Source organism: Gracilinanus agilis, chromosome 2, assembly GCF_016433145.1.
Source record: "Gracilinanus agilis isolate LMUSP501 chromosome 2, AgileGrace, whole genome shotgun sequence".
In the NCBI taxonomy this organism is placed as follows: Eukaryota; Metazoa; Chordata; class Mammalia; order Didelphimorphia; family Didelphidae; genus Gracilinanus; species Gracilinanus agilis.
In genome coordinates, this window is record NC_058131.1 from 672653630 (window position 1) to 672669277 (window position 15648).

The window sequence follows — 15648 nt, forward strand, 5'->3', positions numbered from 1 at the left end:
TGTCTCGATTCCACGTACCTTCCACGCTGTGCCCTGTTGTGGGGTTCCTCCGTTCGTCTGGACTTGTTTTTATGTCCCCTTGAGGAGTTTTGTGTGTTTCGGTCAGGAGAGGTTAAGAGCTGCTTCTTACTCTGCCGCCATCTTAACCCGGAAAAACCTAAAAATAAATTTTTATTGATGTCTTTATATATATATATATGTATATATATACATATATATACATATATATATATATATCATCATAATTTACCCTGGTATCCCTCCCAGAGCCTTTCTATATAACAAATAATATTAAGACAAAAAAGAAAAATAAGGAAAAATTCAGTTCAACTTGTCTACATTGAAAAAGTCATGAACTATGTCCAGTGCATGACACTTATGGACTTCTCACTTCTTCAAAGGAGTAGGATGGGAGGGTCTTCTGCTATTTCTTTTTTTTGACCATGTTTTTTTTTTAATAATTTTACAACATTCACTTTTTTGTGGTACTTTTTACATTTTTGTAGTCGTTATGTATATTGTTTTCTTAGCTGTGGTTATTTCACTCTGCATCAGTTCATGTAGATCTTCCCATTCTTACAGTATAATAATATTCCATTACATTGATGTACACACAGTTTGTTTAGACATTCCACAATCCATGCTTATCTCCTTTGTTTCCAATTCTTTGTTATCACAAAAAGTGCTACTTTAAATAGTTATGTTTATATTTATATTATTATATTTTATTTATAAATATTCACATACTCTTCTTATCAGTGGCTTCCTTAGGGAATAAGCCTAGTAATAGAATCCTTGGGACAAAAGGTATAAACATATTAGTGTAAATTCAAATTGCTTTACAAAATAGTTGTACTAATTCACAACTCTATCAGTAATATACTAGTGGACCTATCTTCCCACAAGGCCTCCACCTTCACCAGTTCCATCTTTTGTCCTCTTTGCTAATTTTCAGAGTGTGAAGTGAAACAAAAGGGTTGTTTTGATTTGACTATTTCTTATTATTAGTGATTTGGAGCATTCTTGCATGTCATTATTAGTACTTTGTAATTCTTCTTTTGAATATTCTTTGTTCATGACCTTTAACCACATAACTATTGGTCTATCTAAGTCAAAATGGTATTTGGTCATATATTTGTGTGTGTGTGTGTGTGTGTGCGTGTGTGTGTGTGTGTGTGTGTGTATGCATATATACTAGATACCAAACCTTTATCAAAGAAATGTGATACCAAGTAATTTTCCCATTTTCCTATTTCCTTTCTTATCCCAGGTATTTTAATTTTGTTTGTACATTAACTTTTCAGTGTGATCAGTTTTTCATTTTATGTTTTGAAATTGCCTCATTTCCTAGTTTGGTTAAGAATACAGTTCCTGGGATCAGCTTAGAGGTGGGAGATACTGGCTTCAAATTTGGCCTCAAGCACTTCCTAGTTGTGTTACCCTCTGCAAGTCACTTAACACTTGTTGCCTAGCCAATATCCCTCTTCTGCCTTAGAACCCATAGTATTGGTTTTTCTGTGAGGAAAAATAGCTCCATCCACCTTCCCAGCATCCATCATGACCTGGCAACCTCTGGTCTCCTCAGACTACAGCCTAAACTGATGTTTTCTAAATAAGCTAGGCATCTGACATCATCCTAAATATCTCCAGCATCCTTGATGTGAGAGCCTGCAAAGTCATTTTAGAGGGAGGAGCTAGTTGGACTTAAAAGGGCTAAACTCATAGAATTAGAAAAAATTATAACAAAGTTCATCTAGAAGAACAAAAGATCAAGAATATCAAGGGAAATAATGAAAAAAATGTGAAGGATGGGGGCCTAGCAGTACCAGATCTTAAACTGTATTATAAAGCAGTGGTCATCAAAACAATATGGTACTGGCTAAGAGACAGAAGGGTGGATCAATGGAATAGACTTGGGGTAAATAACCTCAGTAAACTAGTGTTTAATAAATTCAAAGACCCCAGCTTTTGGGATAGGAACTCACTATTTGACAAAAACTGTTGGGAAAATTGGAAAACAATATGGGAGAGATTAGGTTTAGATCAACATCTTACACCCTATACCAAGATAAATTCAAAATGGGTAAATGACTTAAATATAAAGAGTGAAATCATAAATAAATTAGGTGAACATAGATTAGTATGCCTGTCAGATCTGTGGGAAAGGAAGGAATTTAAGATAAAGCAAGATATAGAGAACATTGCAAAATGTAAAATGAATGACTGATTATATCAAATTAAAAAGGTTTTATACAAACAAAACCAATGCAACCAAAATTAGAAGGAAAACAACAAACTGGGAGGACATTTTTATAACAAAACTCTCTGAAAAAGGTTTAATTTCCCAAATATATAAGGAACTAAGTCAAATCTACAAAAAAAATCAAGCCATATCCCAATCAACAAATGGTCAAGGGATATGAATAGGCAGTTTTCACAGGATGAAATAAAAACTATCAATAAGCACATGAAAAAGTGTTCTAAATCCCTCCTGATTAGAGAAATGCAAATTAAAACAACTCTGAGTAACCATTTCACACCTAGCAGATTGGCCAATATGACAGCAAAGGAAAGGGATAAATGTTGGAGGGATGTGGCAAAATTGGGGCACTAATACATTGCTGGTGGAGTTGTGAATAATTGGTCCAACCATTCTGGAGGGCAATTTGGAACTATGTACAAAGGGCTTTAAATGAATGCCTGCCCCTTGATCCAGCCATACCACTGCTGGGTTTGTACCCCAAAGAAATAATAGGGAAAAAAGACTTGTACAAAAATATTCATAACTGCATGCTTTGTGTTGGCAAAAAATTGGAAAATGAGGGTATTCCCTTCGATTGGGGAATGGCTGAATAAATTGTGGTATCTGTTGGTGATGGAATATTATTGTGCTGAAAGGAATAAAGAAATGGAGGAATTCCTTGTGAACTAGAAAGACCTCCAGGAATTGATGCAGAGCAAAAGTAGCAAAATCAGGAGAACGTTGTACTCAGATACTGATACATTATGGCACAATCAAATGTATTGGACTTCTCTACTAACAGCATTACAATGACCCAGGACAATCCAGAGGAACTTAGGAGAAAGATGCTCTCCACATCCAGAGAAAGAACTGTGGGAGCAGAATGCAGAAGAAAAACATAGGATCGACCATGTAGTGTGATAGGGATGTGATTGCAGTGATGGACAAACTATTCCCTGCGGGCCAGATCCAGGCTGTAGTTTGCCCATCATTGCCTTAAGCAATTCCCTAATCACTATGCTATGGCCTAGATCTGGCCTGTGGGGAATAGTTTGCCCATTACTGGATTAGGGTATTGAGGTAAAATAATTGCTCTGCTGTAAATATGAATAACACCGAAATAGGTTTTGAATAATGATACATGTATAACCCAGTAGCTTTGGGGTGGGGGTGGGGGTAGGGGGAAATCATGAATCATGTAACCATAGAAAAATATTCTTAAAAAAAAAAAAAAAGACTAAACTAGAAGGAGAAGGACTGTTGGCTTCCAGGATGGAGATAGAGAAAATATACAAGGTAACTCTTGCTGTAAGGAGGTTTAGGCCTTAGCAAGGAAAGTAATTTTTCCATCCTTTTTCACTACTCCTTTCTGATATAATAAAAATAATTTCATTTACAGCCAGTTTCTTAATTTTTCTCCTCTTACAGTTCTAAGGCAGAAGGTAAGGGTTAAAAAAAACAAAACAAAACAAAAAAAAAACACCTCCTACCCATGCCTATGAGTGGTAATTTTTTAAATAGTATGATCTTTAAAATTAAAATTATGTATCCATTTAGAATATATCATGAAGGGTGGTAGCAGATATTGGTCTAAACCTAATTTCTGCCAGACTACTGTCAGTTTTCCCAATAGTTTTTAATGGAATAGGTGTTCTTATCTTGGCACATTTACTAATCCTTAAAAGAAACTAAAGATTCTAAGAGGCAGTATATTTCAGGCATGGAGGAGATAGCCTGGGAAAGGCACAGATGCTGGAAATGGAATTTCCAATTTAGGAAACACTAAATAGCCCAGTTTAGGCTGAAAGTAGAATGCTTTAAGTTGAGTCCTATGAACTAAGGCTAAAATGGTAGGATAGAGTTAGGCTGTGAGAAGTGTTAACAGCCTAGCAGAAGAGGTTCTATTTAATTCTAGAGGAAAATAGGGAGCCACTGGAGTTTTTTGAACAGGGAAGTGACAGGATGTGACCTGTGCTTTCAGAATGTCAGTATCATAGCTCTGAAGAATAGACTGGGGAGAGGGGCAGCTATTTGGCTCTGTTGGTGGAGAGTGGGATATACTGGGTTCAAATCTAACCTCAGTCACTTCCTGGCTGTGTGACCCTGGGCAAGTCACTCAACCCCAATTACCTAACCTTTACCACTCTTCTGCCTTGGAACCTATACTCAATATAGATTCTAAGATGGAAGGTAAAGATCTAAAACTAATAATAATAATAGTGATAGATTGGAGAGAAAGTAATTAATGATAAAGATGGAGACACGCACACTAGAAACTAGGACACCAATTGGTTGACTATCATAAAAGGTGCTAAGAGCTTCAGTCAGATGGTGGTGGCTCTGTTATTGGATAAAAGGGAATAGATTTTAGAGGTGTTATAGAGGTAGATTTGAGCAGACTTGACAGTTGATTGGATGATAGGAGGAGATAAGTGAAGAATCAAGAATGGTTTCTAGGTGGCAAGCCTGAGTGACCTGGGATAATGCTACTTTTGACAGAAATAGGGAAATAAAAAAAAAAAAAAGACTGGAGATGTTCAGTAGGCTGTTAGTCACTTGAAACTAGAGCTAGGCAGACAGGTTGAAGCTGGATATATAGATCTGGGATTCACCTATATAGTGATGATAATTGAACCTACCAGAGCTAATAATATCAGTGAAAGACCATAGAGAAAGTAGAAGAGATAACCCAGGACATAAGCTTGCAAGAACATCGATGAGTAAGAGGTGTGACATGGAGAAGATGATCCAGTACAGGAGATTGATGAGTAGATAAGAAGAAACCCAGGAGAGCAGTATTGTAAAAGTCAAGAGCTGAGGGAGTATCCAAGAGAAGAGGTTGGTCAACAATGCCATAAATGGCTGAGAGGTCAGGAAGTATGAAGACAAAGTTGCATTGATAACTTTTGTTTTTTAGTCATTTCTAGATGTATCCTTCTAACCTCAGTGAATTTCCCTTTAGAGAAAAGAAAACAAAACAGATTAGCAAAACAACAAACATATTGACCTCATCCAATAGTATATATAAAAGTTAATACCTATAGTGTTTCCCATCTCTCCAGGGTTGTTCTTCTCTAATTATACTGACACCAGCAACACTTAATTCTACTAGCATAATGTAGACAAAAGGAAGAAATTTTAGAAAAAAAGTTAAAAGAAAGGACAGAAAAGTTAAAAGACTAACCCACTAAGAATGATTGAGTAATCATAATATGAAGAATGCCCATTTTACAAGATAACCAGGAAATAGTTATTGCCAAGTAATCTGTAGTTTAAGCAAAAGGAGAAAAGGAAATGACTTATTAAAGCATGAGAAAGTAAAAATAGAAATAAATTAAGGTAAATGCTGGTTTATCAACTTGGAGATGGTAAGAACCATTAGATTACTGAATGCTTTGTCAAACAATATGGAAAGCAGATAGTAGACTATTATCAGTGAAGATAAAACTAGAAAAGGATAAGGATTTTGAACATTTGGGTTGGGGTCATTTACATAAGTAATTATAATATGCTCTAATATGATCTTATAATCTACAATCCTTTTAAATCACATTCTGTCTACCTTCATCTTTGGTGTTAGTATTAACTTTGAAACTTACAAATGAAAATTTTCATAGAAGTTTCACATTCACATTTTCATAGAAAATTTTCACATTCTTTCAAGATACAGTTATTCAGGCATAAAGCAATTTGTGCTAGAATCAGTATAACTTTTACTTGCTCTGGAGTGTCCATAATTCAAACAATCAAAGCAGAGGGGAAAGACATGTCAATTCTAAAAAAGTGACTTGTTGAAGTAAATGAATTGTTTGTTTTACTGTTTCTGATTATGCTGCTTCTGTATGTAATTGAAAGAGTTCAGGTTCCAGAGCTCAGTCTGTCATCTATTACTAACACAACTTTCCCATCAAATTAAAAGACCAGTGAAGAAGGATTAGCATGCAGCCATTTCAAGCTGAATTTGTTCCACAAAAGGGATAGATGTGATCAGTAAGGGCTGCCAAAGCCAGCCAGAGAAGTTAATTGTGTAAATCAATGCAGGCAAGAGTTGGACTCCTTTTGGGGGGGGGGGGGAGCAGAGAAAGATACAATGCACTTCAGACTCTAAATAGATCTTTGGGGTTAAGTTGATGTCATATATAAATAGAAGGATCAATATTTCCTAGGTTTTGTAAAGTCAGCGTTTAATGAACCCCAGGTGCTTTGCTTTGCCATCAGTGACAGGAAGAGACAAGGTAATGATGACAGGAATCCATGTCTTAGAGACTGATCTAAAATTCAATAGGGACTTAAACAAAAGAGAGGGGGTTAGCAGTTCCACAGAGGTGGATAGACATCACCACCAGGGTTGTTATTGAAACATTAGCCTTGAAATTCAATTGGAAAATGCAATGTACTTATCAAACGACTCTCCTTAGGCCTGGTTGGCATTCTAAAGAAGAGCAATTTCCTGCATCTTAAAGGAACAGGAAGAGTACTTCACTCCATGACACTACTTATCCAGATGATGTGGCTGAACTTTCCTGTGATGAATTCTGATATAATTTTTGGATCTGCCTTATAAATGTGTTAAAAGGTCATTTCCTTCCTAGATCAGCCTTATCTCTTCTTCACATACTTGAAAGCTTTTATGTAGTAAAGGAAGATTGCAGTAAAGAGCTTTTTATTTCCAGAAACATTAACTTGAATCTGTGCCCAATTGAGGACCATTGAAAAAGGTTGCTATCAGTATCTGAAAATGTGTTCTTTGGCTGTTTTGTTTGGGTGCATACAGCTTTATGTTCTCCTCTAAGTTTTTGGAGCCCCTTGAATTTGCTTTCTATACTTTTTGTGCCTGATATGGGGCACTGCTCAAAGTATTTAATAACTATTGACTCAATATGTGTTGCATAAAACTCCTTTTTAATTATCATTCCACCTGGTATTTTGGTAGTTATTTGTAGATTTATTTGGTCTGTGATTTTATATGTAGAGAGAACTCATAGGAATGAAACTCCCACCAGCAATGAAGCTCAGCAAATATCTTGAAACTTAGTCTTTGATAAGTTGCCTGGGGTTCAGAGAGGTTAAGAGACTAGGCCAGGGTCACAGATCAAGCATGTTTGAATTGAAGCTTGAAAGGTCTTCTTAGTGGATAGAGATAGTGTCAGGATGACCTAGGTCTTTGTGTGTAGCTACTAAAAAAGCACAGAGATTGATTGTTGTCACTCCTTCTAAACTAGTGCTGAGAAGCTTTTACCCTTTCCCAGCCCCACCCACTAGTAGCAGCTGTGCAGGGAGCCCTCATGACTATATCTCCTTGATAGCTAAAAATAAAACAATTTTCAGTCTTTTTTAGTGTTTTTTGTTGTTGTCGATACATTTAAAAAAGGAATTAGGTAAGAATTAAAGATTTCATACATGCTGACAAGAAGGAAACATGAAATTGAAACAAGCAAGTGGACTCAGTATAAGTCAGAAGTGTGATATAACAGCTAGCAAAGTAATGTTTTCAAGTTGTCTTAAGAAACGTATAATGTCTAGAACTACATAAGTGATAGTTCTATTTCACTCTGCTTTAATTAGACTACCCTGGGAATATTGCAGGCTGTTCTGGACAGCATATTTTAGGAAAGTTATTGACAAGCTGGAGGGAGAGCAAAATGATCAAGAGCCTTTGCATCACATGAGGATTAGTTGAAAGAACTGGAGATATTTAGATTTAGGTGGGGGCATGATCACTGGCTTCCAAGTTCAAGGTCTCCCAAGTAGAAGAGAGATTAGAATTCTTCTTGGTCCAAGAAAGCAGAAGTGGAAATAGTAAAGAGAAGTTGTAGAGTCAGACTTTGGTTTGATGTAAAGAAAAATTGTCTTTACACTTTCAGACTATTCCAAAGTAGAATGGATCACTTCAGAAAGTTGTTGAGTGCCATGGACTGAGTGATTACTTTGGGAAAGTATATCATAGAAGGGATTTTTTACTTGGGTTTGTGATATAAGATAAACTCTTTCTGAAACTGTTGGGGATTGCTGTAGTTTGATATTTGTCCCTGTGGGCATTTAAGTGTCATCTTTTCACCTGGAAGTTGCTTTGGTTCTCATGAGAAAGCTCATTCTGGGTTCTTATTCTTCTTTCAGCTTTTTGAAAACTTCAGCTTTGGGGATCTGTACCTCAATTCGATTCACATCTCTCAGAGGTTTTCCACAGACAGCTCTGGATACTATGCTTCCTCCGGGCAAGTTGACTTTTCCTGAGGTACTATATTTGTTCCTTTTGATTTATTGTACATGTTGAACATTTTTCATGGTGATGCAGGTAACCAAGGGATTGTCCTTATTTTACTTACCAAGAATGATATAGAATTTCAGGGAAATGTGAACTAATAAGTATTAGGGTAGGCCCATGGAAAGTAGACTTAAATTTAGCATGTCCTTGAAAATAAATCCATAGCTACCAACCTGACCGATGAGATGGGCTATTAAACCTTGTCTCAGGTGAAGCTATTGGACATAGAACTCTTAACCTCTCAATTATCCCACCTTCTTTTTCAAAGCTCATCTCTACAAATGAAAATTTCTGAAACCCTTTAGAATGACATGTATGTTAATGTTAGGTTAAATAACAAGAAAATTCTCAAATATATATTATGGTCCTTTATTTCTTGGGTTCCCTAATCTCAAATTTAGATTTCTTCCTTTGGTCACCATTTCCATTTAACAGGCACTTGATTGATCTTGCTTTTATTCATTGGGTTTTCCTAATATTAGTGCAAGTGCTTTAAAAATACTAAAAATTCACAATTTACAGCAAATGATCATATTGTTTAAAATCCTGCCTTCTATCTGGGCGTCTCATCTTGCTTTAACTTCCACTCTAGATTTTAATATCTAACTTCCATACAGTTACTGGATAGAATGTTTTAAGATGAATTTTTAAAGTTTGTTCTTGTTCTCCAAGATGCCAGAATGTTCTTCTTTCTTGCAAGTTTGATACCTTTACATTTATTTTTCAGAACTTTGTTTTACTCACTCCCTTGTATCTAATGGAACTGCAGTCAATGTGGCGGCTTTTATTTATCTCTCTGGACAACAACAGCAAAAACATTGGTGATATCAGCAGGACTGTGCAAAGTTCCCTGGGAGGATGCAAGTGCTAGAACCTGCTCACTTCTTGCCGCAGACCAGCAGAGGGAGGAGTGTTCCCAGCTCTGACTTTGTCCCACCCAATCTTTTCTCTTTATGCAGGTGTACTGCCTGTTAATTTGTTTTTCTCTTTCACCCTTTCCCCCATGTCAAGTCCCTTTCCTCTTGTCTGTTGGGAACTCAGAAGTATAGGGATTATATATGAGATAGATGATCAAGGCCTTCTCCAAAATCTTCACATAATTTCCCTTTTCTCACTTCTCCCTCTTAGCCCCAAAGTTCAACCACTTATTTTTTAATAAGGTTACTTACGCATGAGGAATGCTTTTAGAGTTGTATAATAATGTAATTCTTTAGCTCATTTGTGAATAAATTAATTCCCAAAATTAAATGTGTGATTTTTTTCCTTAATATTTCCAGATATCCTTTTCATGACTGATTTTGTTTACATTGCTTTTGTTTAGAAACTCACCCCTTTTTCTAAAACTAGTATTTAAAAATGCTTCCATCCACAGGGCCTGGCACATAATATACGCTATATAAATATTTGTTGTTATTATTTTCAACTTAATTTTTTTTTATCCAGGGACTTTGGTGTAATCTCTGTGTATGCTATTTTATTTTGTTCTTTTTCTTTCCTCCAATTAAGCAAATGACTTGGTCTTCATAATAATCATTTTAGTATTAAATTAAATTTTACTTAAATACAGATGATTCCTTCATCACTAGTTAGATGGCATGTTGGAATAGGATCTTGAGAGGGATATAGTACTAGCTGATTAATGAGGCTTAGTTTAGAGTTCATTTCCTGTATTCCAGTACCAAACTTGTTCTCTTGCGTTCTTTCTTGATAAATACCACTATTACCTGTTTAGTCCTTCCTCAGCTTATCCAGTTGATAAAAAAATCTTTTCATACTTCTTAAAGTGTCAAAATATACTTTTGGTATGAGCAATGTGGAACAACGTGCCTAGCCTCTTCATCTTCCTGAAATACACTTCATTAGAAAAATTGTCATAAATACTGAAATCTCAACAGAACACCATGTAATTTTTGCCTTTGCAGCTCCCTTTTGGCAGGTTGTTAATCTATTTTTTGTTTATCTAAAAGGAGTACTGATAAGCCAGCATTCCTTGGGGAATTGCAGATAGAGCTGCTACTTCAGGAAGGAGACTGACTAGTAGTTTTGGTTCAAGGATTTGTTTTTTGTTTTTAAAATAGTGACATAAGGAGGCTCCCAAAGCATCTTTGTTGAGGATGCCAAAAATGTGTGTTCAGGATTCAGAGGTCCCCTTCTCATCAGATCATGACTTAGTTTTAAGTGGTTGGTGTCGTGTTTATGATCTCATTTCCTCTTTAGCATTGTCACCTTGTAATTCATACTTTGTGGAGATGTGGAATAAATTGCGTAAAATAGAATTTGTGTTCTGAATCACTAACTTTACCCATAATTCCTAGACCACAAAGGGTGTATAGAAATTCATCACCAATCTTGAATGGTCATGAGATATCCAGTGCTACAATATATTTGACATTTCTCAGAGGTTCCATGAAATGATTTCTATATCCTTGGTACCCTTGATAGTGATTGCTATCTTGAACACAGACTCTAACATTTTTTTCTTTTCTTGACCATGTTTTAGTGTAAACTTTTAGTATTTTTCTTCATTGGAGTTGTGTAGAAATTTTGTTTTATTAAACCTGGTTCAAATTGTGTCTTATTCATCTTGTTCCATTGTACTTGGAGAGAATACCAGATAATTTGGTGAGATTCCCGGTTAAATCTTCAGGTAAATTGTAAAAACCCCAAATGGTTAAAACTAAGCAAGTTTTGAAAATGTCATCAAGTTTGTTTCCACTTAGGACAGTAGTTTGAACATCCTGTCTTACAGAAAATTCTGGTATTTTCTTAACTTTTAAATCTAAACTATTAGCCATTTTGTGAGGCTCTCTGTCATTTATTCTGTCATCTTCTCCCCTCCACCTCCAATTCCAAGCAATTCTAGAAAAAAAGAAACTTCTCTTTAACAACTTTGACTCTGGCTTATTTGCTTTCAGTATAGAACTCATATTGATTTAAGCTTAAAGACCTATTAAAGAGGAGGTTGTCATTGCAGGACTATGCAGAGGATTATGGGAAATATGACCTTTGAATACCTGGACCCAAATTTCTTGGTGAGGTGGTCTGTTGGCCTTTACAGACCCATAACTGAACTGTTGCTTCTTACCCTGTTCTGAGAAGTGGTTTCATTTTAGACTGGAATGTATTGGAGAACAACTATGACATCTAGAACTCCCACCTCAAATTCAGTCCAGTATGTTAGTATTTTGACAGCTGTTGGGTGGCTGACATATACAAAAATGGGTTTAGTATTCCTTAATAAAAAGCAAGGCCACTAATAGAAATTAATTGGTGTGGTTTAGTGATCTCAGGGACTATGAATTCTCAGTCCTCTTCCTTCCCTGCCAAATCAGAGTATACCTTCTTCAGCTGGGCTTAGATTAAGGCCTAAGGTACAGCAACATCTCTTAATTCAATTGGAAAAAACAAAATTGAAATGGATCTATTGTTTTCTCCTTTTCCCAGTGGGACTCCAGTCCAGACCACTGAAGTATTCATATTTAATTCCCAAGCAGACCAAACCTAGGATAAATGTAAAAATTTTAATCTATGTTTTGTCCTCTTTTCAAAGATTAAGATAATATTTTTCAGTTCTATTCCATTTTTAAAGGTCATAATGGCAGTTAATACTTTCTGAATGAAAATATAATTAAGCCCTGAGAGTTTTAACATATTTTATGCTGCTAGACTATCTGCTCCCTTTTTAAATTCATTCATAATATAAACATCACCTTATTCCTTTCTGATCCTGATGAGGTGCTCAGGTTCCCACTGACTGGTATATTTGATTCCCATAAACAATTTATAGGGGCCAAAATAAAATGTGGGCAAACACATATACACATAATTGCCTAATCTTCGGATTTTCCTTTTTGGAAGAAAAAAAAAAAAGAAAGACAGAAAATGCTTAAGCTCCCAACCCCTCCCTCCCTAAATGAATGATTCACTATGTCTAGTTTAATCTGAAAGCCAATGCAGAAGTAAGAACATCCAGAATACCAAGGATGAAACCTTTGGTATATGAAATGGGCAGACTTTTTGCCTTTTAGAATTGTCTTGGTAAGAGCTGACAAAAGGACTAATAGTCCTCAATCAGCTGCTTGAGAAGGGAGGACATCTGCCCCTGTTTTCCATACATTCAGTTCCCAGCCCTTGTGCCTTGAAAAGAGTCTGAAGACCAACAACCAGTTCTCAGACCCCCTTTTGTCTTAAAGAGCCAACCATTACCATAATTCATCTGAACCCAGCTGCCATACCCAGTAACAGAGCTGAAGCTGTACCTGCCCTGGGTGTCTTAGAAGTCTGGGCTTGAGGTGAAGAGGAAAAAAGAGAAAAGGGAGAGACCTCTACTAAAATACCCGTTAGACAGCTGCTCTTGGTTTTGCGAGGTCTAGAAACCCCTATGGCTTCCAACGGAAGTCCATCCTTTCTGGGAAGATGGGCCTTGTATCCTCCTGCCCTTTGTCCATCTGGGAAGCCTCTAATCCTTGTTGGTCAGGGCACTGCCCTCCATGGAACTTGGATTCCCTTGTTTTCCACTCCATTTGTGAGCCGGGTTGGGCTGGACTGTTGCTGGGGTTTGGTGCTCTCATGTGGCCATTTACTAGGAAATTGCAGCCTGTAGTTTTTTCTGGGCTCCTGCTCTCTCCATCTCACTATCTCAGTCTCTCTCCCGTCTCTTCCCTTCCCCCCATCCTCTCTCCCTCCCTCCTTCCTTTCTTTTCCCCAAGCCAGGTATGATGATGTCAAACATGATGCTGATGCTACAGTTACAGACACAGCTCCTCCTGGCGCAGCCTCTCTGATTCTCTTTGCCTTTCTGCTTCCAGCTCTGGGGGTTTTCAGACAAGTGCATCTCCTAATCAGGTCACATTTCATCTAGGACCCACCATCCATCTCTTCCCCCAATCATTTCAGTGGCGGAGGAGGAGGAAGAGGAGGAGAACGGGAGAAGGACTTTGGGCTGTTTATGGTGAAAGGAAATTAAGGCAAAGAAATTTTAAAAAACAAAAACAAAAATAAACAAAAGACTAAGCAAGCCCAATCCAGATCAAAGATGAGCACTGGGGGCTTTGGGCTGCTGCTGCGGCGGCTGCTGCTGCTGCTGCTGCCCCTTCTGCTCATTGCGGCCCCTGCACCCGGCTCGGCGGAGGGGGATTCTAAGGGGGTCAAGGATGGCGAGACCCCTGGCAATTTCATGGAGGATGAGCAATGGCTGTCGTCCATCTCCCAGTACAGCGGCAAGATCAAGCACTGGAACCGCTTCCGAGACGTGAGTCTGCAGAGCCGCAGCTCCCGCGGCAGCGTGGGACCGGGCTGGGGTAGAGTGGGGTGGGGTGGGGTGGGTGGAGTGGACCAGCCCGGAGGAACGGGAAGGTGAGGGCCCGTGCCGGGCTCCGGGGCTAGCCCGCATGGGGCGGGGGACCTGGCTCCCGAGGGATTTCAGGTGCACCGGCCCAAGCTGGGGGGTGGGAGCGGCTCGGCGAGAGCCTTAGGGTTTTGCAGCAGTGGAGGCGGCCCGGGGCACCGGGAAGAGGGAGGGGGCTTTGGTGCAGAGCCCGAGCGGCCGAGAGGCTGGCAGCCGTGAGCCACGGAGCCGCCTGGAGCCAGGGAGCGACGGCGGCGTGTTGCAGCCAGCAGCTTTCGCGGCAGAGCCTCCTAATTGCCTCGGCAGTGAGAGTAAACAACATACACCCGGAGCTCTTGCCAAGCCGCCAGCCCGCCGCCGCCGCCACAGCCACAGCTCCTCAGCCCCCGCGGGGCCGGGGGTCACCCTTTCCCTCACTCTTCTCCTTCAAGGGCGCCCGCTCAGAGAACCCCTGGAGAGTTGGCCCCTGAGGCCCGGAGAAAGGGGGGAGGTCAGCGAGCGGGCGGGGTGGGGCCAGCCCTTGGGGCCATTTAGGGTTAAAGGAAGGGGAGAGTGGAGCGAAGACTGCGGGAAGGGCTTTCCTCGCCTTCCCAAATGAGGATCGCTGCCTGCCCCCCACCTCCCAGAAGGGACAGTAGAAATGGGGGGTGGGGATGGAAAGAAGATTGGCTTTTTCATTAAGGTTCCTCTCCCCTGCCCCTTTTGTGAAGGCGTAGGCCCCTTGCCCCTTCCGAGTGCCCAGCCGCAGACCTGTGAGAGATAGCTCAAAAGGAAGCAAGGACGACCAGAGGGGGGCCTGCCGCGCGGGGAACCCCTGTTTGGTTGGGGGGACTGGGAACCCACTGGGCCCAGGTAATGGGGATGAAAATGTGTGGGGGAAGGGAAGCTTCCTTGGCCGTGCGGGGCCCTAATGGGCTGGGTCTTCTATTTTCATTTTTTGGTGAGGGAACCAACCTCAGACCTAGAACGAAATGCGAGTCCCAGGAAGAGGTTTTGGTTGGGGAAAGAGCCCGCATCCTGAGGGCCTGCCAGGACCGGAGCACATCGACGGAGCCAGGGGAGAGCCTTTCTTCCCACCCCAGGCAGCCCCCAGTTTCCCCTTGGTCTGGGCTTTGCAGCGAAGGAGGGGTGGGGGGTGGGGAGGAAGTTGCAGGGATGGTGCAGACGGACTCCTGAGCCAGTGTTGATGCAGCACTTTGTTTACTGGCACCTGTAGATCGAAGAGGAAACAGAGGGCAGTTTTCCCAGAAGTGCAGGAAGGGGTAGGAGTGGCCGCATCTAGGAGCTGGGAGGACTTTTGAAGGAGAAGACCTGATTCCCGCGAAGCTGCCCCCCACACTGCGGGCCTGGATGCCAAATCAGCATTCTTGCCCTTGGCTGTAGCGCTCTTCAAGCCTCCTCCTCTTCCTCAATACTACCCGTCCGGAATTTGTTTTGAAATGCGCTTTAAAGCTGGGTGCGCACACACATCCCCCTAGAGAATGGGAAAGGCCTGAGATGATACAGACAGGAGTGGGATTGTGTGGCGGCCAGCCGCCCGCCCAGGGCCCATTCTGGAGCCCTGTGTTGGGGAGCAAGAGCGGGCCCACCAAAAGAGCTGAGCAGCCAGAGCCGCTTGTGTTCTTTTCCCACTCAGTTCCTGTTACCTGAACAGAGAGGGTAGATTAGCTGCAATCTCCTATTACTGCACTGAAAGCAGACGGCACAGTGAGGGGGCGGGAGCTGGGATGCTGCGATCCAAAAACCATGTGTCACTGTGCCCAGAGCCTCCCTCAAGGCAGGCTCTGGGAATTT

At 40.2% G+C, this 15648-nt stretch overlaps 2 protein-coding genes across 2 annotated transcripts in view; both read left to right on the forward strand.

Annotated features, from left to right (window-relative positions):
* The window catches only part of ASCC1 (activating signal cointegrator 1 complex subunit 1), a 130404-nt gene extending 120654 nt beyond the window's left edge, over nt 1-9750 (forward strand). The window contains exons 10-11 of the mRNA XM_044659092.1: nt 8360-8477; nt 9235-9750. Of these exons, the coding sequence (XP_044515027.1) occupies nt 8360-8476 (117 nt within the window). The 3' untranslated portion in view covers nt 8477; nt 9235-9750. The remainder of the gene's footprint in view (nt 1-8359; nt 8478-9234) is intronic.
* A 1895-nt stretch (nt 9751-11645) lies between these two features.
* The window catches only part of SPOCK2 (SPARC (osteonectin), cwcv and kazal like domains proteoglycan 2), a 31193-nt gene continuing 27190 nt past the window's right edge, over nt 11646-15648 (forward strand). Inside the window, exon 1 of the mRNA XM_044662822.1 lies at nt 11646-13758. Coding sequence (XP_044518757.1) covers nt 13543-13758 — 216 coding nt within the window. The 5' untranslated portion in view covers nt 11646-13542. The remainder of the gene's footprint in view (nt 13759-15648) is intronic.